A 22126-nucleotide genomic window follows, 5' to 3' on the forward strand; every position below is an offset into this window, starting at 1 on the left:
TCGTTTTTCTCGTGTTTATCCTTTTCTAGGGGTATTTCTACTAGAATACCGGGAAGAGTTGTCAATCTCGTTTAGTGTAATTTGTGTGATTTCGTACCGGTAGTACAGTAGTACCCAGCTATACAAAGTTTGGCGTTCATGAGGTGCTCCATTCTCTAGTATAGTGAACTATTGGTTGTGGCAAAAACTTGAAGAAGGTAATGCATTTTACGCAAATGTATCTCCAAAGCTACGAGTAACTGTATAATCCACGATTCAAAAAAGTTCAATCCGGGATAACAAAAGTAAGTAGTCTATTAAAATCTTTTATGATGAATCTATCGCTAACTAGCTACTACAGACGCTTCTTAACTTTGACAGATGAAGGTTCGAGGGACCAAGATACATCGTCGCGCCGCACTGCGTACGGCTGATAGCCCGGCATCTCTCAACATGATATCACGTGACCGGCGCTGAAAAAAAAATTAAAGGGCCTTTGATAGGAAGATCATACCAAATCTTTATCGCCCGGTGAATATTTAAAGCAGACCGAAGCAATTTTTTTCCTGAGTGGATATGGCAACTAGTTGACGAGAAATGTCTGCTTCGAGTCATTTGGCTGATTTTTGTAAAGTTGTTCTGCGAGATGTATACGGCGAGCTAGCGGCGACGATACTAGGAGTCTTGTTTGACTACGGACGCCAAACCGCCTCGCAAATCGCCAAGCGAACGAAGATCCCGCTGGTCGTGTGCCAGCGAGCTCTCGTGTCGCTTCTGCAGAACCGATTCCTATTATACTGGTCGGATGAAGGCTCCAGACATGTATATTACTCGGCGAATTGGCTCCAGGTCTACTCCGTGATTTGGTCGGGCCCGATCCTGACTGTGGTCAATGACAAGTACGGAGACGACATGTACGCTGAAGTTGTCAAAAACGTGCTGGTATACGGCAATATGAAGGCTACAGACTACTTTGATGCATATCCTGAGGACGATTCCCCGCGCGTGAAGCAGATTGTGGTTGAACTGCTCTCCAAGCGGATCCTGTCCAATGTAACTGACCACGACTTCCATCCCAGAGAGGATATCTACAATAAGTTCTTCAATGCGCATAAACTCAAGATGAGGACCGAAAATCGATCAGAGGCTGCAAAGATTACAGCCGCGACTAATGATGCTAACGAAGAACTGCGTCAGCTGCAAGAGGATACGGACAATTTGTCCAAGTCAAAAGTTCTCATTTCCAAGGAAAAGGGAAGTGCAATTGCCAGGCAAGCGCGCTTAGGCGAAGCCGTAATTGTACGAGAAGTGGGCCCTGAAGTCGTGCTGGGCGTTAACTACGACAAGTTTTTGGTCGTAACCAGGAATCAGATGCTTGTAGACTTGGCGAATGATCGAATTGGCCCTGTTACCGCTCAGGTTTACAAGGTAGTTCTTGACATTTACGAAGACAAGATCTTCCGGTGCAGCCAGGAGATTCCGGACGATGACAAGTTTAAGGTTTCGACGCGGGAAATCTTGAGCCGGCTGGGCCCCGAGGTTGACGTCTCGGGAGCAGCCTCAGCAGCCGCCGCCAAACGTAAAAAGCCTGGACAGAGCAATGGAAGTGCCGCCAAGCGTCGGCGTACCGATTCCGGGTACAATACCATTGATGCAGAGGAAGAGGAGGACGATGACAGTGACATGGATGCGGCGCTCGACCGGTATGATGACGATAATATGAGTGATGACATGTCGGAAGCCAATGGCTCCAAAATGCATAACCCACGTGATGTGGATGTTCACTTGAAGCTTTTAGCGAACTCACCGCTCAAATTCCTTACCTCGGCAGGCGGGCAGGGCTGGCACGTTCCGTTTGCCGAGCTCATTGAAAATGCCAAGCGAACGGCCTACGACGAGATTATTGGCCAAAAGTTTGGAAAGATTGCATCCCGGCTGCTGCGACTTGTTAGAGAAAAGGGCAAGATGGATGAGAAATCCCTTTCGAGTACGGCACTGGTGAAGGATAAAGATATGCAGTCGTATCTCAGTGCACTTCAGATGTTCGGCGGATTGTTGCTGCAGGAGATTCCTCGAAGCAATGACCGAGCACCAGGGCGAACGTACTTCCTGTGGTACCACAAGCCTAAAACAGCATACTCGCATTTGCTGCAGGATCTATACCAGTCAATGCGGTTCATTTATGTGCGGTTGATTGCGGAAAGAGAGAAGCACTCTATTCTGCGGGCAAAGCTCAGCCGAGAGGATGTCAAGGGCCAGGAGGAAAAATACCTCAGTCTTTCGGAGAAAAAGGAGTGGATGGAGATGAAGAAGCAGGAAGAGAAGCTTCTCGTTCAGCTGGTCAGAATGGATAGTCTTGTTCGTCTCTTTAGAGATTACTAAAATTATTGTATGTATTTTATCCCCTAAAGTAATGAAAATAGCACGAACTTTTGAACTCCTGTTATAACAAACACCCCGTTACAGCCCAATTCTCCGCGAAGCGGAGCCCCAGGGGGGTATGGGGGGACTGGTCCCCCCATTGCTACTGTAGCAATGTTTTCGCGGGCCAGTGGCTCCGTTGCGCGGAGATATCTACAGGTCTTGGTGATTATTTCAATTGGCAAAAAGATCGACAACAAATATTTGCTGATTCAGGATATTGGTTGGAACATGTTGGCTGATATATAGTGGTCTAGTTAATTCATTACACGGATTACAGGTATCATACACGTCCCAGTTAAACCTTGATCTTGTGGTTGGACCAGAATGCAGGAGGAAGAGGGATATTGAATGGCGGACGCTCGACAACAACGAATTCGCCCTCGCCAAGCAGATCAGCCACAAGCATGGGCCTGTACTTGAAGGTGATCCAGAATGACGTGTTGGAGCCAGCAGACTCCTGAGTGGCATCTTCGTCGTCTTCATCAACAACACCATTCTCCTCCACCTCTACATTTCCAAGCTTTCGCTTTCGATCTGGCATCTGGCTCTTGTCAATTGGAACACCAAGGCGATCCAATTTACGTTTTGGAATACGCTCAGTGGCGATGTTGACGCTTAGATCGATGAAACAGAGCCAGTTAGCACCCCACAGCCATATTCTCTCCGGAGCTGATGGATCGTAGAATACACCGCAGCACTTATCGACAAGGCTAATAAGTCTTCGCGGGAGAAGGTCAGAGTTTCGTCGCGACCAGGGGGTCATAGCCCGCTGAGCGCAGTTGAACTCAAGTACCTTGATTTCGGCAGTAACGACTATCAGCGTGTCGTTGAGGGTAAATTTGATAGCAGTTGGTGGTGCAGACAGTCGTGGGAGAGTGCCAAGATACTCGTTCTTATTGAGATCAAAAAGTTCAATCACTCCACACAGCCGGGCAGTAGCCAGCAACCGGCCATCGTTAGAAAATGCAATGTGAGTAATGTTCTTCGAGAATGGCAGCTTCGACTTGACCTTGACCTCTTCTTCAAACTCGAGCTCCACAGACTGTCTCGACGCCACATCGACCGCAACCACCTCGTTCTCAGCAGTAATGAGGACGAGACGGGTAGAGTTGGGCACGAACTTGATCAGAGGACCGCCAATTGGCTCTCCAAACACTTTGCGTGCTACCTGGAGCTTAGCGCCATCCGAAGTAGGCTCGAGCTCAAATACTTTAATGTCCGCCAGGGTAGAGATGGCGATGTACGACCCATCGTCGCTCAGCACAGCCTGAGTAATGTTCTCTTCGTTATTCAGCACCATCTTCAGAACCAGACGCTTGCCCTTCTCTTCTTCGCTTGCCATTTCCTCGTCAGCTTCAATGTACTCGTCTATTCGCCACACCTTGACAGTCTGGTCAGTCCACATCGTCACCAGACGAGGAGCTTGGGTCACGGAAACGCATGGCCTGTGTCGCGTTATAGGGATCTTTCTAAACATGCCATCCATAAAGTCGTTCATTGAATTGACTACCAGCGTTCTCTCCACACCACCAGTGACCAGGAAAGACGCTCCCTTCGCCTCATAACCGGCCATAGCCCGGATATCCTGCGCATGTAGGAGTCTATTGCCAACGCTGGCCCACCGCTTGAGCTTAGAGTCTACCATCTTGTAGCAGACGATCTTTCTGTCGACACCAGCCGAGAAAATCGACTCGCCCTTGTAGTCCGAAGAGAGACACAGAACGTCAGCCTCGTGAACTCTGAATGTCTGAAGTAGCGAGAAGTTGGTAGCGTCCCACACTTTGACGCTTCCTGTCGAGTCTCCGGAGATGATCTGCTTCTTGGACTTGAGGACCATAACGGACCACACAAGCGTGTTCTCCTTCCGGGTCTTATCTACACGCATAGTGGCAACAATACGGCCATTATCCTCACTCCTCATACTCCATACTCGGATTCTAGCGTCCGCGCACCCACCTACGATCTGATCCTTGCCCTTCCAGGCCACACTAAGCACTCTTTCGGTGGTTCTCTGCAGGATTTTGAGATGCTCCATGACGCCTGGACCACCAGAGATATCCACGATAACAACGCTGCCATCGTCGCATCCGGCAGCAAGCTTCGTACCGTCCGCAGAGACTGCGATGGACCAGATCGTGGCGCCATTACAGTCGTGGTTCTTGATGGGCATGCCGCTAGTAAGGTCCCATTCGGTAATGCTCGATGATCCACCAATGGAAAAGAGCCGAGGCGTGCCATCCTCCCATATGGACCAGGCTAGGCCCTCAATCGCCCGATTAACACCGCCCTTGAGGGTCATTTCGTGGATCCAGCTCCATCGCGGGTTCCAGATCTCAATATCACCGTTTGATCTGCCGACCGCCAGCCGCAGGTCGTGTGGCGCATGCTGGGCCGTCGATGGCGCGCTGAACTTCAGCGATGTGATCGAATGCGGCGAATAGTCCACAAATCTACACCGATGGATATTCATCTGTCTATTTTTTTGCGGTTTCTTTCGAGATTGAAGGTTTGGATGGTTTTTGGTTTATCAGCTCCGGCCTGAAATTTTTTCCCGGGGCCGGTATTTTCCCGTTTGGGAATTACTATTGCCCATACTGTACTGCTCTATTTGATCTGCCAAATCGTTAGCTGTTGAAAGCTACTGTAGTTGATTTTATTGTTTATTGTCTATTGCATATTTCTGACTAGGATAATAATGTTGTATGGCCACTGTGCATGGTAGATAATTGGCCCATATCAAGTAGTACAACTTGGTATTTCACCTGGAGTTGCGACACTTTTCAGATTGATAGTGTACCAAGAAAACAGTTCAAAGGCTTCTCGGCATTAATCATTAAGTACTAACTTTATTTAATATTTAGATGGTATTCTGAAGCATAACGGAGACGGACTGAAGCAGGAAAGAGCACTATGATTCATTGATATTTACAGTGAGTGGTCCCCATTAACCCCTTATAAGTAATAATATCTGGTATGAACGTTCACTTGAATACTCATATTGGATTGTGACGTCCAACACGACCCCTGAAGATACGACAAACTCGTGGACAGTACTGATAAGGCCACGGCAGGGGATGAGCCCCATGAGCCGCACTGTCCACGTGACTTTTGTTTATGTCTCATAATTTTGAAAACCACAACACAAATAACAAAATAACGGCCTTCAAATCTCGAGATCCATTTTAAATATCGACAAAAGTTAATATGCCTTCATTACCAGAGGGAGTCAGCGAAGATGATATATATACGCTGCGACGGCTGGTGGCCGAGGCTTTCCAGAACGCCCAGAAATCAGTCGCGAGCCATAGAAAACTTGTTGTATCTCTAAAAAGCGTCCAGGATAAAGCTTCCAACGCTGGAATCGAAGAGTTCTTCAACCGAATCTTTGTCAAAATGGTCAACCGAGTGCTTGGGATCAAGAAGAACGAAGGCTGTGCTGAGCGAATTGTCAAATTCTGCGAGAGCTTTGTAACCCACATCTCTTCTTCACAAGAAGGCCAGCAAGAAGCTGACGATGACTCCGTAGCTACTCGATTTGTAGAGTACTTCATCCGACATCTTCTAAGAGGCATTGAGGCCAAGGACAAGGTAGTCCGGTTCCGAGTGTGTCAGCTGATTGCCGTCACAGTGAACCACCTTGGCGAGATCACTGATGACTTGTTTGACGCGATTAAATACAACTTGTGCAAGCGACTATACGACAAGGAGAGCACTGTGCGTCTTCAGAGTGTTCTGGCACTTTCAAGGTTACAAGGAGTCGATGAGGATGAAGAAGAGGACGACGGCATCACTATTACCAAGCTTCTACTTAGTGTTCTGCAGCACGATTCGAACGCCGAAGTACGGCGGGCGGTACTATTTAACCTCAATAAGACCCAGGAAACTCTAGCGCTGCTCTTAGAGCGAGCGTGGGACGTCCATCCCACGAACCGAAGGGCTGTTTATTCGCGCACTATGAAGGAGATTGGAGACTTCAGACTGCTGAGCATTGGTATGCGAGAGCGAATCCTGCAATGGGGCCTCCAAGATCGAGATTCTACCGTCAAAGCGGCCGCTACAAAAATGTTTGTCACGCAATGGCTCGAGGCAGCCGACAACAATCTAATTGAAGTACTTGAGCGACTGGATGTGCTCAACAGTGCAATTGCCGAGAAGGCAATGCGGGTTTTCTTTGAGAACCGGCACGATACCCTGGACAAAATGGACTTCCGGCCTGAGTTCTGGCAGGAGCTGACCGCTGAATCTGTGTTTTTAGCCCGCACTTTTAACCAGTATTGCATCGAGAACAAATTTGCTGAGCTGGCTGAAGGCAGGATGCCGGAACTCACTAAGCTCGCAGAATTAATCAAGCACTACCTTGCTGAGCTCCATGTAAACAGGCATAGCGACTCCGCGGCGGAGATCGAGTTCATTGTCGAGCAACTTTTGATAATTGCTGACACTTACGACTTCGGCGACGAAGTGGGCCGTAGAAATACCCTTTCTTTGCTTCGAGAGGTTTTGGTTAACCAGTCTCTAAATGACGTACTGATCCAGAAATCTGTGCAGGTCCTCAAACGGATATCGGTTAGTGAAAGCGACTTCTCGCAGGTCCTTGTTGAAGTCATATCTGATATCAGAGATACCCTGGATGAAACAGAAGGCGAAGAGGAGCAAGAGGAAGACGAGGATACCAAGGCAAAGAAACACGCGGCACAGCTAGCTGCCATGCTGAAGTGTCTTTCTATCGCTCAGAGTGTTCTCGAACTCATCGTCAAACCGCTGGATTCAAATGTCCACCTCACGTCCATCGTCAACGGTCTTATTATCCCTGCAGTTAAGAACCTTGAACCAGTTATTCGCGAGCGTGGGCTGCGATGCTTGGGCCTCAGCTGCCTGTTAAGTAAAGAACTGGCCATCGACAACCTCATGCTCTTTGGCCACTGTTACCAAAAGGGTGATCCTGACCTTCAGGTTGAAGCAGTGAAGATTATCAGCGATATTCTTATGATCCACGGCACCTCTGTCCTTGATACGGAGGGAGGAGTTGACACTATGAGCATTTACAAACTGTACTATCGGGCTGCACGGAATCCACAGGATCCAATCGTTCAGGCCACCGCAGCTGAGGCTCTATGCAAGCTGGTTTTGGCGGGCATTTTCACAGATGATGATCTCATCAAGGCACTGGTTATTATCTTCTTTGATGGGAATAACGCCGAAAATGCTGCCCTCAAGCAAATTCTCAGCTTCTGCATACCGGTCTATTGTTACTCTTCGCCAGAAAACCAAGCGCGTATGGCTCGTATCGCCGTTGATAGTTTGCGTCGGTTGACCACGACGTTTGAGTCCACTGATGAAGAGATGGTGGGTCCGGCGCACATTATCCAGCAGATCCTTGACTGGACTGACCCAGAGAAGCTTGCGGATACGACCGATTCGCCAAACGCGGCAATCCACCTCGATCTATGCGGGGATATGCTGCGCCGAATTACTGCTAGCGATTCCAAGGATGAGCGCCGAGCGCTCTGCATGGCGCTCAATAAGCTGCATTTCCCGCGGTCTACCGAACTGTCACAGCTATTAGAGCTTCATGAACTCACGCAGTCGGTTATTGAAGTTAATGCAGCTACCGATTCAGTCTCGAAGAACGCTCTGAACCGATTTGAGGCTGCTCTTTCAAAGGCGATCGCCAAGATGGAGTCAAGCACTGCTTATGTCACAACTGTCAATAGTTTTAACCATGATGGCAGTGTCAATACTTCGAATCATGATGACGAAAGTGATAACGATGGAGAGGCGGAAGAAGTGGAGGATCCTACCAGTGCAGTCCTGGAGGAGGATACGATGGAAACGAACCAGAGCACTATTCGCGCATATTAGCGGCTTTTTTTTTTATTGAAACCGCCAATCAGTGTAATTTATTTATAGGAATATACCAAGCCAATGAAGTTATTCGGGTAAGCCGCGTATTTCTGTGACCTGAATGGTCTATGTAGATCGATAACGGCGTCAGTATCAAACGGCGTAAAAGAATATAACAGCACGCGGGGCATGCGATGTTTCACCCGTCGCATTAGATACGAGCGCCGATCCCCTATTGCCGCATCGCTCTCGAGCTATTCAATGCTGCAGTTCTAAAGTAATGATATCATCAGAGCATGAGCCTACGAAGAATGAAATACCAATACTTGGCTAGTTGTTACTCAATATGACTTATCTTATAGGGAATATATTAGAATTGTTGGAGTATTGTTAGGATAACAGAATAAAGTAACTTATACGATTTTATCGCTTAAATCAATCGTTACTCCTCAAAACAAACTCGAACAATGATATGTTATCGTAATGATAACCAATGGGGCCCTATTGATGTCTCTTATCCGCCCGAAAACTCATAAACGGTGAGTTTAGAGTGTGATTATACCCCTCTTAAGCGAGGCACAGCCAGGCATTGTCTCGTAGCACAGACCTCTAAAAAATGAACCGGCAACTAAAATCCACCCGTCACCCGAACCGTCAAACAAGCTGCAAGCGAAAAGCAGACGAAAGCAGTTGTAAGTTGTGTATATAAAAGCATAGAACTTCGTCGTCAATGTGGAAGGCTGCTTTTTTCAACGTGTTACCCAAAAGGGAATTTTTCACCCCCTGAGCATCGCTGCTTCCGTATTCCTCGTTTAGCTATTCCGGCCCGGTAAAATCAGCCTCCTCCAACCCCCCTTTCCTCTGAAATATTTCGATGAACGTGGAAGCGACCAATTTCCTCGACTGCACACAACCCCCCTCTATAGAGATGTCGCAAACTCCAAAATTGGCACAGAAGGACTACAAGAAGGACGCCGAATTCGCCAAGGCGATGTACGGGTCCGCCGAGCGAAGCGGCCTCGGTGCCGTTATGGGCAAGAACCGAGACGCCCAACAGGCTGCTGTCGACGGCTACTTCAAGCACTGGGACAATAAGGGTCCTAAGGAGGAGACTGAGGAGGACAAACAGGCCCGACTTGACGACTACGCCGACCTCACCAAGCACTACTACAACCTGGTGACCGACTTCTACGAGTACGGCTGGGGCTCTTCCTTCCACTTCTCGCGATATTACAAGGGTGAAGCTTTCCGACAGGCCACTGCGCGACACGAGCACTTCCTTGCTCACAAAATGGGCATCCGGGAGGGTATGAAGGTTCTTGATGTTGGCTGTGGTATCGGTGGTCCAGCCCGAGAGATCCAGCGATTCACCGGGGCCGAGATCGTTGGTCTCAACAACAATGACTACCAGATCGCCCGAGCCACCAACGTGTCCAAGCGACAGGGTCTCGAGGGCAAGACGACTTTCGTCAAGGGTGACTTTATGCAGATGGACTTCCCAGATGCGTCGTTTGATGCTGTGTATGCTATCGAGGCTACTGTCCACGCCCCGGTTCTCGAGGGTGTTTACGGCGAGATCTACCGAGTTCTCAAGCCAGGCGGGACTTTCGGTGTCTACGAGTGGGTTCTGACCGATAAGTACGACGAGTCCAACCCACGACACCGTGAGATTGCCTACGGTATCGAGGTTGGTGACGGTATTCCAAAGATGTACAAGGCCGAGGTTGCTGAGCAGGCGCTCAAGAACGTTGGTTTCGAGATCCAGTACACCAAGGACCTTGCCAACATGGGTGATGAGATCCCATGGTACTACCCACTTTCTGGCGAGTGGAAGTACGCTCAGAGCCTCGGTGATCTCTTCACCGTCTTCCGAGTATCCAAGTTGGGCCGAATGATCACCATGGAGGGTTCTGGCCTGCTTGAGAAGATTGGCATCCTGCCAAAGGGCACCAAGAAGGTTACTCAGGCTCTTGAGGAGGCTGCCATTCATCTGGTTAACGGTGCCAAGGAGGAGCTGTTTACTCCTATGATGCTCTACATTGTTAAGAAGCCAGAGAACTAATCTGTAATATTTAACCTGTATTTTTTGCGACAATTAATTATTCTAATTTATGGACAATGTTATTCTGAACTGCATGAATGGGCTACGACGCGATATTAATACCCTACGGATACTACGGTTTTCTATAACCTTTAGTCCTGAAATATACCGGTTATAAGAATGTAAAATTATGGTTTTCTATATCCTTTAGTCCTAGAATCGGCCTAAAGAATATAAGAAGAACTCAATTACAAGTTTCAGATTTTGAGACACAAAAATTATATCCCTACGGGTACTCCACAACTTTTCCACACGAGTAATAATAAACAGTCGGAGGCATATACAATGCCATTAAATACGCCTACTCCACAGAGGATATGACACTTGCAAACACAGTAAAATAAACTACGTCAGCGCTATATGCAACGACTGGCTTATCAGCGAATCAATAGCGGCCGATTGCACCGCAAGTGCGGGTGTCAGTTGGCTGCACGGTAAAGTTGCCAAACTCGGACGTCGGTAAAAATTTCAAGCCGCCGGGCCTTTTTCGGGGTATCGGCTAACGATACATGCGTGACTCTTGACCTTATCGTTTAAAATTAAATACCGAATCTCTTCCGAATTGACACTTTGGCCATATGGATTTCCCTACGATTGCAGCCTCTGTGTAAGTGTTACGGGCTTTCCTTGTCGGACTTTGTCTAACGAAATGATAATAGGGCTGGAGCGGTAGGCAGTAAAATTGCATTCCATCCGCGTAAGTTTAACCACTCGCACGAGTGATCCCGATGGACTAACCAGCTATAGTCGACACTATAAGGACACTCCAGCAAACGAGCACGAATTTCAGTTATGTCCTTCCATTCGCGAGGTACTGGCGGGGCCTGGGTGCCGCCGTTGCACTGACTACCCCGGCTTTCACAGTATACATGGTGTCCTACCGCCAATGCAAACGCGAGCTGACGCCCTACCTCGGTGGAGATGCGATATCGAACTTCGTTATAAGTGGTGCAGTGTCGGAAATCCTCTCCTCTGTCATATGGACGCCGATGGAGGTTGTCAAAGGCAGGATGCAGATCCTGGAGACTACCGGGAAGAAGACCACTTTCGACTTGATCCGGGATATACAGAAAAAAGAAGGGCCTAAAGGGTTCTTTAGAGGGTACTGGATGGGCATCGGCGTGTTTTTGCCTCATTCAGTAGTGTGGTGGACGACGTACGAGATGATCAAGTCGCATTTGGCTAAAGAGAATCCGCATAAGCCCCTGAGCGCAATGCAATATGGTGTGGCATCAGCGGTGGCCTGTACCACTGGTGCTACGGCATCGAACTTTTTGGATGTGGTTAAAACGCGGACCCAGTTAGCCGTTTCGGACGAGATATCCAGACTGCGGCCTGATGATCAGAAGAGCGTTTTCATTGTGGCTCGCAACCTCATTCGAGAGGTGGGACTGTTTAGGGCGCTCTTCAAGGGCTTGCATGTTAGATTAATGCATTCGCTGCCGTCGGGTATCCTCTCTATGATCATTGTAGAAACGATCAACCCGGATCTGAGGAAGAAAGATGAGACGCAGGGAATAGAGAGAGAATTGGAATGATTACGAGATTATGAGCTATAGATTTTTGACGATTTAGATATTTAATACCATTTGTACATACATGGGCCTTTTGTCCCATTAAGGATCTTCTCGATGCCCAAGATAGATCCCAAAAATAGGGAGAGATTGTAGCGTCGATAAAGTTCGAGATAGGCAGCTTTCGCTAAAGGGTATTTAACGACAGATATTGCTGTCGTATAACTTAGACGGCATCCCACTGCGGCATGGTTTTGTACTTCACCATACATATGTAACTCCAAAGTTCCATATAGTGGTCTTCCAATAACAATGATGAAACACGATTTATCCAACTTGACAAAAAAGGCGTACTACTATTCTACTGGTAATGGCGCTATGTGCTGCAAAGCTTAGGGCTGTCCAGGAGAGACTCCTGTTTAACCGCGAATACATGTTTCGTAACTCTGGAAATCAATCCGATCGGTTGCGAAAATACAAACCTCAATGATACGACTGCATTGTACATTCCGTAGACTTCTCGGGAATGCCGAAATAAAAGTTTGTGGGAATTGGAGGAGAAAAGGAATACCCTGACCCTTGACGACATGAAGGCTATGGGAGTTGGTAAGAGGTCAACCCCCCCTCCATTGAGCTTGCTGGAAGTGAATGGGAGTTAGGATATCCTTGAAGGCACTAGAAGCGTAAGGTACAGTTGAATGAGTGTGTGTGTACAGTTGGTTATTGGCTAGATGTCCCAGGTATTCATTAATCTTCAATATTTGGGCTATAGCTATTCTATCGTCAACTAGTGACCAAATTCGTCTGCACGATATTTAGAAATTCTGCCCCTTCTATGTACTGTGCCGCAGATATTACATAACGTCGTTATGGTGCGGCTCATATTCAGGCGGGGGGGTACACCTGCCGCATCAATTTATCCGTCGCTCTCTCAATTGGCGAACAGAAGCTTGGGAAATTACAACGGCGAATGAGTTGGAGGGGTAGCCGGCATGTTTTGCATACTCTCTTGAGGGGCATGTAACAGTACTTTCCTGCATTACTTCGTATTATCCCCGGGAATGGCTGTGTCAAAGGCCGCCATCTTCAATACCCAGAGGTTGGTTTGACCACAAGACGTGCGGCTGTGTCGTGAACCATTTCCCAAATAGGAAATCAAAGTACAAAATCACCTTCCCCGCGTACTAGCACGGACTTTCGGAAGTGAACACCCGCTGGAGTCTCGATGAGCTATGAACACAGGAGTTTTGGAGGGTATTTTGGTTTCCGAATAGGGATCGATATAGAAATCGATGAAAGTTGATTACCACGATTGGAAAGAATCAGCCGGAACTTGGGGTTCTCCACTAGAGATGCAGACCATGCAACGATCTGTGGAGATCATAGGTCTAGATATATAAAGTATATAAATACAGCTCATTGCGCGATTTCTAACAACAATCACTAAAAATGTTCAGACAGCAGGTTGTGAAGAAGTTAAGACACGGACTTAACGGCCAGGTCAGGACTGCTATGACTGGCAGTGCCGCCAAGGATCCTACTGCGGGGGATATATCCTCAAGCTTCCCTTCTCTCAGTGGCCTCACGGTTGGTGCCTTGGACGAATCGTACAAGGCTGTCCAGACCAGAATCTTTAATGGCCGTGAGGATAAGCTTAAGGAGTCTTGGAATAGCCTTCTCAATAAGCTTGAAGAGGAGGTCGCCAGGGTGCGAAAGCATGGCAACGCAGTGATCCCTCAGATTGATGTTTCCGACCTGAAACGAGATGCGACGGGTAATGTCACTTTTGACGAAGAACACCAGGCATTGATTCGAAAGACTGGTGTGGCTATAGTTCGAAATGTCATTCCTCAAAAAGAGGCCCGACAATGGAAGTACGATCTTGACGAGTATATCAAGAACAACCCAGTCATCTCTTTCCCGAAAGAAAACCCAACGGTATTTGAGCTGTATTGGTCCAAGCCCCAGCTCGCGGGGCGGTCAATTCAGAACTCCATTGATGTTCAGAAAGCCTTGAACAATCTCTGGCATACGAGTTCTACTACCCCACAGATGATATCTACCAACAGCCCCTTGACCTACGCCGACAGGCTGAGAATCAGACAACCCGGAAATAGCAAGTTCAGCTTGGGTCCACATGTAGACACGGGCGGCATTGAGCGATGGGAGGATCTCGAATACAGTAAGGTGTATGACAAGATCTTTGAAGGCAAATGGGAAGAGTTCGATCCATTTGACTACAACCACCGATTGACTGCTCGCTCTGATCTGCATCAACAGGCCGGGCAGTGCTCAATGTTCAGAATGTTCCAAGGATGGCTCTCAATGTCTTCCTCAGGCCCAGGTCAGGGTAGCTTGAAGGTCAATCCGTTCCTCAAGGAGGCCGCATCTTATCTGCTGCTTAGGCCTTTCTTCGCTCCGCAGACAGCCATTAAGTCTCCAGGTGCCAACTATGAGATCACAGACAATAACTTGGACGTTCCCTGGGAGTTCACCGGTGGTACCAGTTGCTTCCCTAACACTATGCCTGGGTACAGCCAGGAGATGACCCACATTAGCCACCCCCATCTTCACCTCAGCGATACAATGGTGTCCATTCCGCACATGAATCCAGGTGACTACGTAGCCTGGCATTGCGATACCATTCATCAGGTGGAGGGCGAGCACGGTGGCATGTCCGATGCTTCTGTGTTGTATATCCCAGCATGTCCACTGACAGAGTCTAACCTTGAGCATTTGGTCGAAATAAGAAAACATTTCTATGAGTTGGCTCCGGGCCCTGACTTCCCACAAAACGGTGGAATTGGTGAGTCTAAGTTCATTGGAGTTGGTACAGTCGACGATATCAAGTCTACGGATGGCAAACGTGCCATGGGTGTCGGCGAGGTTCCGTTTGACGTGAACGCGGCGCAGAACGAGGGCGAACGAAAGATGTACGAATTGGCTAACAGGACGCTGTGGGGATAAAAGAACTATTTAAAGCCTAAACCCTAGCTGGTGACGCAGTCGTAACGGGCTCGGAAAATATAGACGATTCATTCATATAAAGCCCGCGCTAAGGAAATCGGCCCCATCAACCAAAGGTTTTTGATTTTCATTGATTTGTTATAATATGTTGAACTGTTTGTTTAGCAGACAAATATGTTGATGTACTATGTCCTATATAAGCCTAACTCAATTGGTGACACAGTCGCAACAGGCTCGAAATTCAGACGATTCATTATAATAATATATTTTGATTAGAGTCTAAGCTAGCGCTAAGGAAGACTGTGTCTAAACATTTGGCTTCAACAGCCGACTCAACATAAACAAATATAATCAATGGCAGAACATTAAGTAGCCTCAGACGATTCATTCATTCATTCATTCAATTCATTCATTGGGCTAAAAGTACAGATATATTCGAAATTTGCGGTTCCAAAAAGTCGAAAAATGGGGGGAAATTCATTTTTGTCCAATTGCCAAGCCTAGTTGTGTCAAAAATTGCTGTTACTTAAATATACTAAATAATAAAGCCACTATAACTGCACAGCTAATAAAAATTTGCTTAAATATCAAAATTAGACCAGTTATTAAAGCCCCAAAAAATGATGACTAATCGATTACTAAGCAGAAAATTGCTACTTCTTAAAGGACAGAAATCCGATCTCGGAAGAACAAGCGGTCCCGGTGGCCGAGTGGTTAAGGCGTTGCCCTGCTATTATAGGATTCTGTAAAGCTTAGGCAATGGGTTCTACCTGCGCAGGTTCGAATCCTGTCCGTGACGCTCTTTTTTGCGCGCGCGCATTTCGTGATTAGTCAGCGATTAATAATCCAAATACCGACTTTTTATATATATAGATCGATGTCGGCGCACGACTTCAACAAGTGTATACAATATTAATATTGCAAAACACTTGGAAAGCTATATATAATGATCACAAGAGACATATATATATGCCTTCGCATACACTTGAATGCATGAATAATGACATTATTCGGTCTATTAATTCGCAATATGAATGTTCTGTCGAGTTTCTGTTGTTTGCTACTCAGCCCAAACAGGAATTCCCTACAGAGAGCAAGTGCTGCACCCTTCCCCCATCTCACCAAGCAATTGAGTTTAAAACACCAAAGCCTTGGAAACTTCATGGAGTAATGTGAGCCAGAGTTGACGGGGAAATGAAGACGTAAATAGCACTGGTATATTAGAGAGGTGGTACCGATCAATTGGAACAAAGAGAAACGGCAACTCAGCTTTAGAACTTTACGCGAATCATGTTGCAGACGATTTTTCGTGGCAAAAATATAAAAGGGCCTTATTGCCTCGAAGAATAATGAGTACGTTTACCTAGTATATTGCTTAAAATGGCACCACCTCGTAAGGTTCTTATTTCAGTCACATCTGCTCATGCTCCGCTTTATCCGGAAGGAAAAGAGACTGGGCTTTTCATTACTGAAGCTTTGCACCCTTTCAATGTTTTCAAAAAGGCTGGTTTCGAGGTTGAGTTTGCCTCGGAAACTGGTACTTATTACGTTGATTGGCTTTCGGAGACAAAGGAGTGGCTCTCTGGTGAGGATCGTAAAGTCTGGGAAGACCATGGAAGTGAATTTAGAAGGAAGCTAGACAAGTTGCATAAAGCGTCTGATGTGAACCCTTCTGACTTCGGTGTTTTTTTTGCCAGCGGTGGACACGCAACTCTGATTGACTACCCCAATGCAACCAAATTGCAGAAGTTGGCGGCAGATGTCTACAGCTCCGGGGGGATTGTAAGTGCTGTGTGCCATGGACCCGCAATTTTGCCCGGAATTAGGGACAAAGAGACGGGTAAATCTGTTATCGCCGGGAAGAAGGTGACCGGATTTACCACACAGGGCGAAGAGGAAGAGGGTGTTTTGGATACGATCAAGAGCTGGAACCGTGCGACTATTGAGAGTGCTGCGGCAGACGCTGAAGCGACATACGTTGCACCACCTGGACCGTGGGATGCCTTTGCGCATACTGATGGACGAATTGTTACTGGTGCCAACCCAGCATCTGCCCACGTCACTGCCGAAGCAATCGTTAAGGCTTTTGATTCATTGTAGGGAATATGTTAATTAATCAATGGAATACCACATATCATGGACCAATTGGGTCGCTGGTCCAATGTGCTTACCGATCTCCGTTTCCTCTGTCAGGACTGCGAATCTCGAAGCGTCTTTCAACAGAATGTATCAGCAATTTATTACCCTGCTATGTTGGTGATACCATATTAGACTTTTTGGCTCGGTGAATTCTAGTTTATCCATTCGATTACCAAGAGGTACTATGAAAATGATCTTACCCAGTATGTACTAGATTGTGAACACGGGAGTCGTGTACGATAGCTACCTAAAATACCGGTACGAAGCTGCATGGTGATAAATTACTAAACTGTGTAAGGCATTTGTAGTTTAAACCGCATGCCTTACTAACATGTTGTCAACCAATTTATCGTGATCAAACGTGTTGTCAACCATTTTTTCGTGATCGCATACCACGGGCACTGAACATACTAGAACTTGGTCCATCTTCACACTCATGTGACTTACCAGGTAGTAGTCTCGTAAATTTTTTTTTGAATTGACTCTCACCGTACCTGTAACAGGCGATCCAACAGCCCAAATCTTTAAGGGTTCCAGCCTGCCATCAAGCTGCCATCCGATATTCCCTCCCAAAGCTTGTCGCATCGCGTACAGTACCAATGGATCGATCAACACGAATTAATCAAATTATCTTAGTTAATATTTAATTACAGTATTGAAAAAATTCTTTTATCTAACGTATATCGAACTGCAAGGTACCGGAGCCCGGAGATCGCGTCGGGCCGGTCGCGCGTAGGGGACGCGTAAATTGGTCGGTGGGGGTGGGGGGAGGAACCGGAGCATCGATCCGACTTCGGAACCGGGACTACCCATTATAGGAAGCCAACACAGTAGCTTGGCATTTTAGCATGCACCCAACCACGATCCCTGGGTCTAATGCGACGGGAAAATTTTCTGATCGGTTTTGAAAGCCGTGCGCCTCGTCGTAGCCGTATTCTATAGTTTCATTGCTGTAATATTTGGAAGGCTTATGTAGTACTAGCCTCACGATGGGAGTAGTACCTGCGGCTTAGCCTTCTTTGAGACCCAAAAGCATGTCGATCCACGGCTGAAGACGAAATTTTCCCTCGGACAGCCCTTGAAGTAACCATATCTAGACTTGATGGGTATCGAGAGAATTGTGGGAGCATATTTATTGTAGTTTGATAAATGAATTCAGCATTTCAGTGCTGGGAGACGACTACTCGATCGAAGAATGAAAGTCGAACAGCAAAAGACCAGTGAGACATTAGTACGAAATTACTAAATGCCATTGCTGCGGGTGCATGATTAGTATACTCAGGCTCTAGAATTTTCACTCCATGACCTAGTGATATATATATATATATAAACCACCAAGTCCTAATATCTCTCTCTCTCCCTCCTTTACACTAGGTTATCGGTTAATATGATGAACGATCCTAGCATAAAGTCCGACATAATCCCAGAGTGCATACTGGAAGGAGGTTCGAACATGGTCTCCTCCGACGAGGACTACCAAAATATGCCCGAGAATTCGACCAAGGAGGTTGTGGCTTCTGAGTCTAATGGTCAGATGCCCAAGACTATCCCTCCGATGGGCCTGCCTAGGGAGATGACATTTGTGTTCATTGTTATGTGCGCTCAGATGTTCACCCAAGCAGCCGTGGGTATGGCGAACGTTCCTCTCCAGATCATCGGATCGAGCTTCGGAGACGAGCATAACGACGGGAGACGCAGCTGGTACATTGCTGCATATAGTCTTACCGTCGGGACCTTCATTCTCCCCGCTGGGCGGCTTGGAGATATGTACGGCCACAAGAAGCTCTTTCTGATTGGTTTTGCCTGGATGGCTTTCTGGTCCCTCATCTGCGGATTGAGCAACTACGTCTCGACCAGCATCTTTTTCGATGTGTGTAGGGGACTCCAGGGCATTGGCCCAGCAATTCTCATGCCCAATAGTCTTGCCTTACTGGGAAGAACATATCCGGAGGGTAAGCGTAAGCATATGGCATTTGCGCTCTTTGGTGCTTGTGCGCCTGGTGGATACGTCTTGGGAGGCTTGTTTGCGGCTCTCCTAGCTATGTTCGCCCATTGGGCGTGGTCGTTTTACCTCATGGCTATCTGTGCTACCGTAGTCACGGTGGCCGCTTACTTCGTTATCCCTGCCAGGGATGAGAGCGAAGAAGAAGAAGGGAAGCGGTTCGACTACCTCGGCGCGTTCACTGGGGTCGGTGGGCTCGTTTTGTTTAACGTAGCGTGGAATCAGGCCCCAATTGTCGGGTGGTCACGGTTCTATACTTACGTCCTGCTAATTATCGGGCTTCTCTTCTTAGCTGCATTCATCTATATTGAACTGAAAGTAGCGGCGCAGCCTCTTGTGCCCCTGACAGTGTTCAACGCGCGAATTTGCTGTGCTCTCGGGAGCATCGTCTGCGGCTGGGCGACTTTCGGCGTGTGGGTCTTCTTCACGTTCCAGGTTTTGGAGGTAGTCGAGGGCAACACGCCCATTCTCATGGTCGCCAAGTTCTCTGCTGCTGCGATTAGCGGTCTGTGTGCCTCGTTGGCTACTGGTGTACTCATGTCGCGGATTCCAACCTCCGTGATTCTGTTGATTTCCATGTTTGCATTCTGCGTAGCCACGGTCCTCATTGCAACTTTGCCACCAGCTCAGGTCTACTGGGCTCAGACTTTTGTGTCTGTTTTGATTGCGCCCTGGGGAATGGACATGAGTTTCCCTGCTGCTACTCTCCTGCTAAGTGCTTCGGTTCCGCGGGCTCACCAAGGAATTGCTGCCTCGCTCGTAGCAACGGCAGTTAATTACTCTATCTCCATTGGCCTGGGAATTGCTGGTACGGTCCAGAGATATACTGTACCTAATCCACAAACGCCGCATGATATCCTGCGTGGCTACCGGTCGGCTCTTTACACAGGCATCGGTTTTAGTTGTCTGGGGATCGTCATCGCTTCTTCTGCTGTCCTTTCAGATATCATCAAAAGAAAGAAGAAAAACTAACTATCCGAGTTTGCATAGATCTAATTTTTAATATACTTTGCATTATTAAACCCAAAGATGAGTTCCATTGAGTTACATAGATAAACTACTACGCGTAGCGGAGCCCAAGGGCCATTACTTCTAGCAAGGAGTGTATTCGAGGCCAGCGGCTCCGCCTCGCGGAGGAATTGAACAGACAGGACTACTATTCTCCGCGTAGCGGAGCCCCAGGGGGGTTTGGGGGGACTGGTCCCCCCAAGTAAGCTACGCGAAACCGTCTATTAGTGTAAACATTACAAATCGCCGAGCTTGAACTGCGCATCGATATCGCCCCACAGCTCAAGAACAGCTCGGAAGTACCTTACGCCCAACCAAACATCCTTGGAACCCGTAGTGGCTCGAATACTGTGCATGGCCAGCTGTGGAATACCCAAGTCAATGGCCCGGATACCGTTCTTAGACGAAATATACGGCCCAATAGTGCCTCCAGATCGAGAGTCGTTGCGAATCTGGAAGTACTGGAGCTCACAACCCGCCTGTCGACCAACCTCTTCGGCAATGGCCGCAGACACAGCATCCGTGGTCATGTGGCCGTTAGGATCGTAGTAGATACCCGGGCCCACATTGAGCCGTGGCTTGTGGTGCTCAAGATAAACCTCGGAGAAGTTCGGGTTAACAGCATGGCACACGTCCGAAGAAACGAAGAAAGAGTTGGCGTAGGTAAGACGCTTAATCTCATCGTCGCTGCCGTACTGGGCCAAAACTCTGTCTACTACGCCTTCCATAAGGTTACCCTGAGCGCCCTGCTTCTGCAGACTGCCAATCTCTTCGTTATCATAAAGAGCGACAATAGAGAGCTCTCCAGCCTTTTCGAGCTTCTCCACGCCCTCAATGAGGCCATTGATAGCCGCATAGGAACAGATCTTGTCGTCAATTCGTGGGCAGAACAGCAGATCCTTTCGCAGGCCACCAACCTCACCGTGGTGCACATCAAACATCTCCAATTCAACCGACAATACGTCTTTAAGCTCTACATCGGCCCGCTTGGCCAATTCTCGCAGCAATGGCAGGCTATGCTTGCCATATACGGGACTCTTCTTCTCGTCCTCGGTAGCCTCCGGCTCATCTTCATAGCTCTGCTCGAGACCGTAAATTGGAGTCATCTGGGTCTCCTTATTGAACGGTCCGTTCTCCGGTAGGCCAAAGTGCGGTGCCAGGGACGGAATAATGCCAATTGGATGCGGAATCTTAACGAGCTTCGACCTAACAGCCTTATCGTCTTTGACGATAAGTCGGCCACCAATTCCGAGCTCGCGGTCCCACCAGGTCTTGTTTAGCGAGCCAGCATATGGAGCCACTCCAATCTGCGTGTAGCCATCCTTATTGTCCTTGTTGGAGATGGGCTTCACCTTGAGAGTAAGGGCGTCAATGTGAGCTCCAATAAGACCAATGCCCTTACCCGGCTTCCAGTCCTTTCCGACGACAAACGCAGCAAGGGAGGACCCGTTTCGAGTCGTGTAGAACCGCTTTCCCTTGTTGGCTGCAAACTTGTCGTCCCACAGCTCCCTCTCGGACAGGTAGACAAAGCCATTCTCCTCCAACAGCTTGGAGACGTTCGCAATGGCATGGAACGTCGTCGGACTCTTGTACATGAAGTCCAAGAACCGTTCCGAGTATTCCTCGGGGGAGGTCTTGGGGTCATGCTCCGAGGACGGAGAGTAGCCCTTGGAGGTCTTGGGGGCCTGGGTAGCCGGAACTGGGGCCTCGCCGGTGCTCAGAGCCTCCAATTGAGCCTGACGACCCGAGGAGGCAGTGCTCTTAATAGTGTTCATCGTGTTGTGTATGTGTAGAGTGTAAGAAAGATGTTTATGAGAGACGGTAACGGCGCTTTTTATCACGGCGATGGTGCCGTTCGCCATTACGCCATAATCGGCATCCGACCCCCCAGCCACCACCCCACAGGGCCAAGGCCGTATCGATGCACGATAAGATGCCTGTGACTCTGCAAAATTCATTATTACGTATTGCATATGTGAATTATTGCAGATAGGAGGTTTACATCGCTCAATTGGATTTTGGCGGGAAGAAGGTGTATTTCCTGCTGCCTTCCTATTGATATGAATAGTGTTTCTTTGCGGAGCTGTGTAACAGCTTATGGTTACAGCCGTACACATCTTTGACGGGCTCTCGCAAGAGTTACAACAA

At 47.9% G+C, this 22126-nt stretch overlaps 9 protein-coding genes and 1 non-coding gene across 10 annotated transcripts; 8 read left to right on the forward strand and 2 right to left on the reverse strand.

Moving 5' to 3' along the window:
• Positions 1-576: 576 nt before the first annotated feature.
• On the forward strand, positions 577-2361 carry RPC82 (DNA-directed RNA polymerase III subunit C82; the record flags this gene model as incomplete). The annotated part of the gene is made up of 1 exon (XM_076687160.1): positions 577-2361. The coding sequence occupies one exon, from the start codon at positions 577-579 to the stop codon at positions 2359-2361; it is 1785 nt and encodes a 594-aa protein (XP_076538633.1).
• A 337-nt stretch (positions 2362-2698) lies between these two features.
• On the reverse strand, positions 2699-4873 carry UTP4 (small subunit rRNA maturation protein UTP4; the record flags this gene model as incomplete). The annotated part of the gene is made up of 1 exon (XM_076687161.1): positions 2699-4873. One exon carries the CDS (start codon positions 4871-4873, stop codon positions 2699-2701), a length of 2175 nt encoding a protein of 724 aa, XP_076538634.1.
• Positions 4874-5607: 734 nt separating this feature from the next.
• YCG1 (condensin subunit YCG1) lies at positions 5608-8265 on the forward strand (the record flags this gene model as incomplete). Its single annotated transcript, XM_076687162.1, has 1 exon — positions 5608-8265. The coding sequence occupies one exon, from the start codon at positions 5608-5610 to the stop codon at positions 8263-8265; it is 2658 nt and encodes an 885-aa protein (XP_076538635.1).
• A 910-nt stretch (positions 8266-9175) lies between these two features.
• Positions 9176-10309, forward strand: ERG6 (sterol 24-C-methyltransferase; the record flags this gene model as incomplete). The annotated part of the gene is made up of 1 exon (XM_076687163.1): positions 9176-10309. One exon carries the CDS (start codon positions 9176-9178, stop codon positions 10307-10309), a length of 1134 nt encoding a protein of 377 aa, XP_076538636.1.
• Positions 10310-10926: 617 nt separating this feature from the next.
• On the forward strand, positions 10927-11886 carry TRVA0_051S00936 (uncharacterized protein; the record flags this gene model as incomplete). The annotated part of the gene is made up of 3 exons (XM_076687164.1): positions 10927-10955; positions 11008-11045; positions 11096-11886. 3 exons carry the CDS (start codon positions 10927-10929, stop codon positions 11884-11886), a joined length of 858 nt encoding a protein of 285 aa, XP_076538637.1.
• Positions 11887-13311: 1425 nt separating this feature from the next.
• Positions 13312-14829, forward strand: TRVA0_051S00958 (DUF1479 domain-containing protein; the record flags this gene model as incomplete). Its single annotated transcript, XM_076687165.1, has 1 exon — positions 13312-14829. The coding sequence occupies one exon, from the start codon at positions 13312-13314 to the stop codon at positions 14827-14829; it is 1518 nt and encodes a 505-aa protein (XP_076538638.1).
• A 696-nt stretch (positions 14830-15525) lies between these two features.
• tRNA-Ser(GCT) lies at positions 15526-15628 on the forward strand. The gene is given in 2 exon segments: positions 15526-15563; positions 15583-15628. It is a non-coding gene; the product is annotated as a tRNA-Ser (tRNA).
• A 581-nt stretch (positions 15629-16209) lies between these two features.
• On the forward strand, positions 16210-16929 carry HSP31 (glutathione-independent methylglyoxalase; the record flags this gene model as incomplete). The annotated part of the gene is made up of 1 exon (XM_076687166.1): positions 16210-16929. One exon carries the CDS (start codon positions 16210-16212, stop codon positions 16927-16929), a length of 720 nt encoding a protein of 239 aa, XP_076538639.1.
• A 1522-nt stretch (positions 16930-18451) lies between these two features.
• On the forward strand, positions 18452-19942 carry AMF1 (Amf1p; the record flags this gene model as incomplete). The annotated part of the gene is made up of 1 exon (XM_076687167.1): positions 18452-19942. One exon carries the CDS (start codon positions 18452-18454, stop codon positions 19940-19942), a length of 1491 nt encoding a protein of 496 aa, XP_076538640.1.
• A 272-nt stretch (positions 19943-20214) lies between these two features.
• On the reverse strand, positions 20215-21753 carry APE1 (M18 family aminopeptidase; the record flags this gene model as incomplete). Its single annotated transcript, XM_076687168.1, has 1 exon — positions 20215-21753. One exon carries the CDS (start codon positions 21751-21753, stop codon positions 20215-20217), a length of 1539 nt encoding a protein of 512 aa, XP_076538641.1.
• Between the last annotated feature and the right edge of the window lie 373 nt (positions 21754-22126).

The sequence above is a fragment of the Trichomonascus vanleenenianus genome (assembly GCF_965637985.1).
Source record: "Trichomonascus vanleenenianus strain CLIB 3782 genome assembly, contig: TRVA0_051S, whole genome shotgun sequence".
NCBI lineage: Eukaryota > Fungi > Ascomycota > Dipodascomycetes > Dipodascales > Trichomonascaceae > Blastobotrys > Blastobotrys vanleenenianus.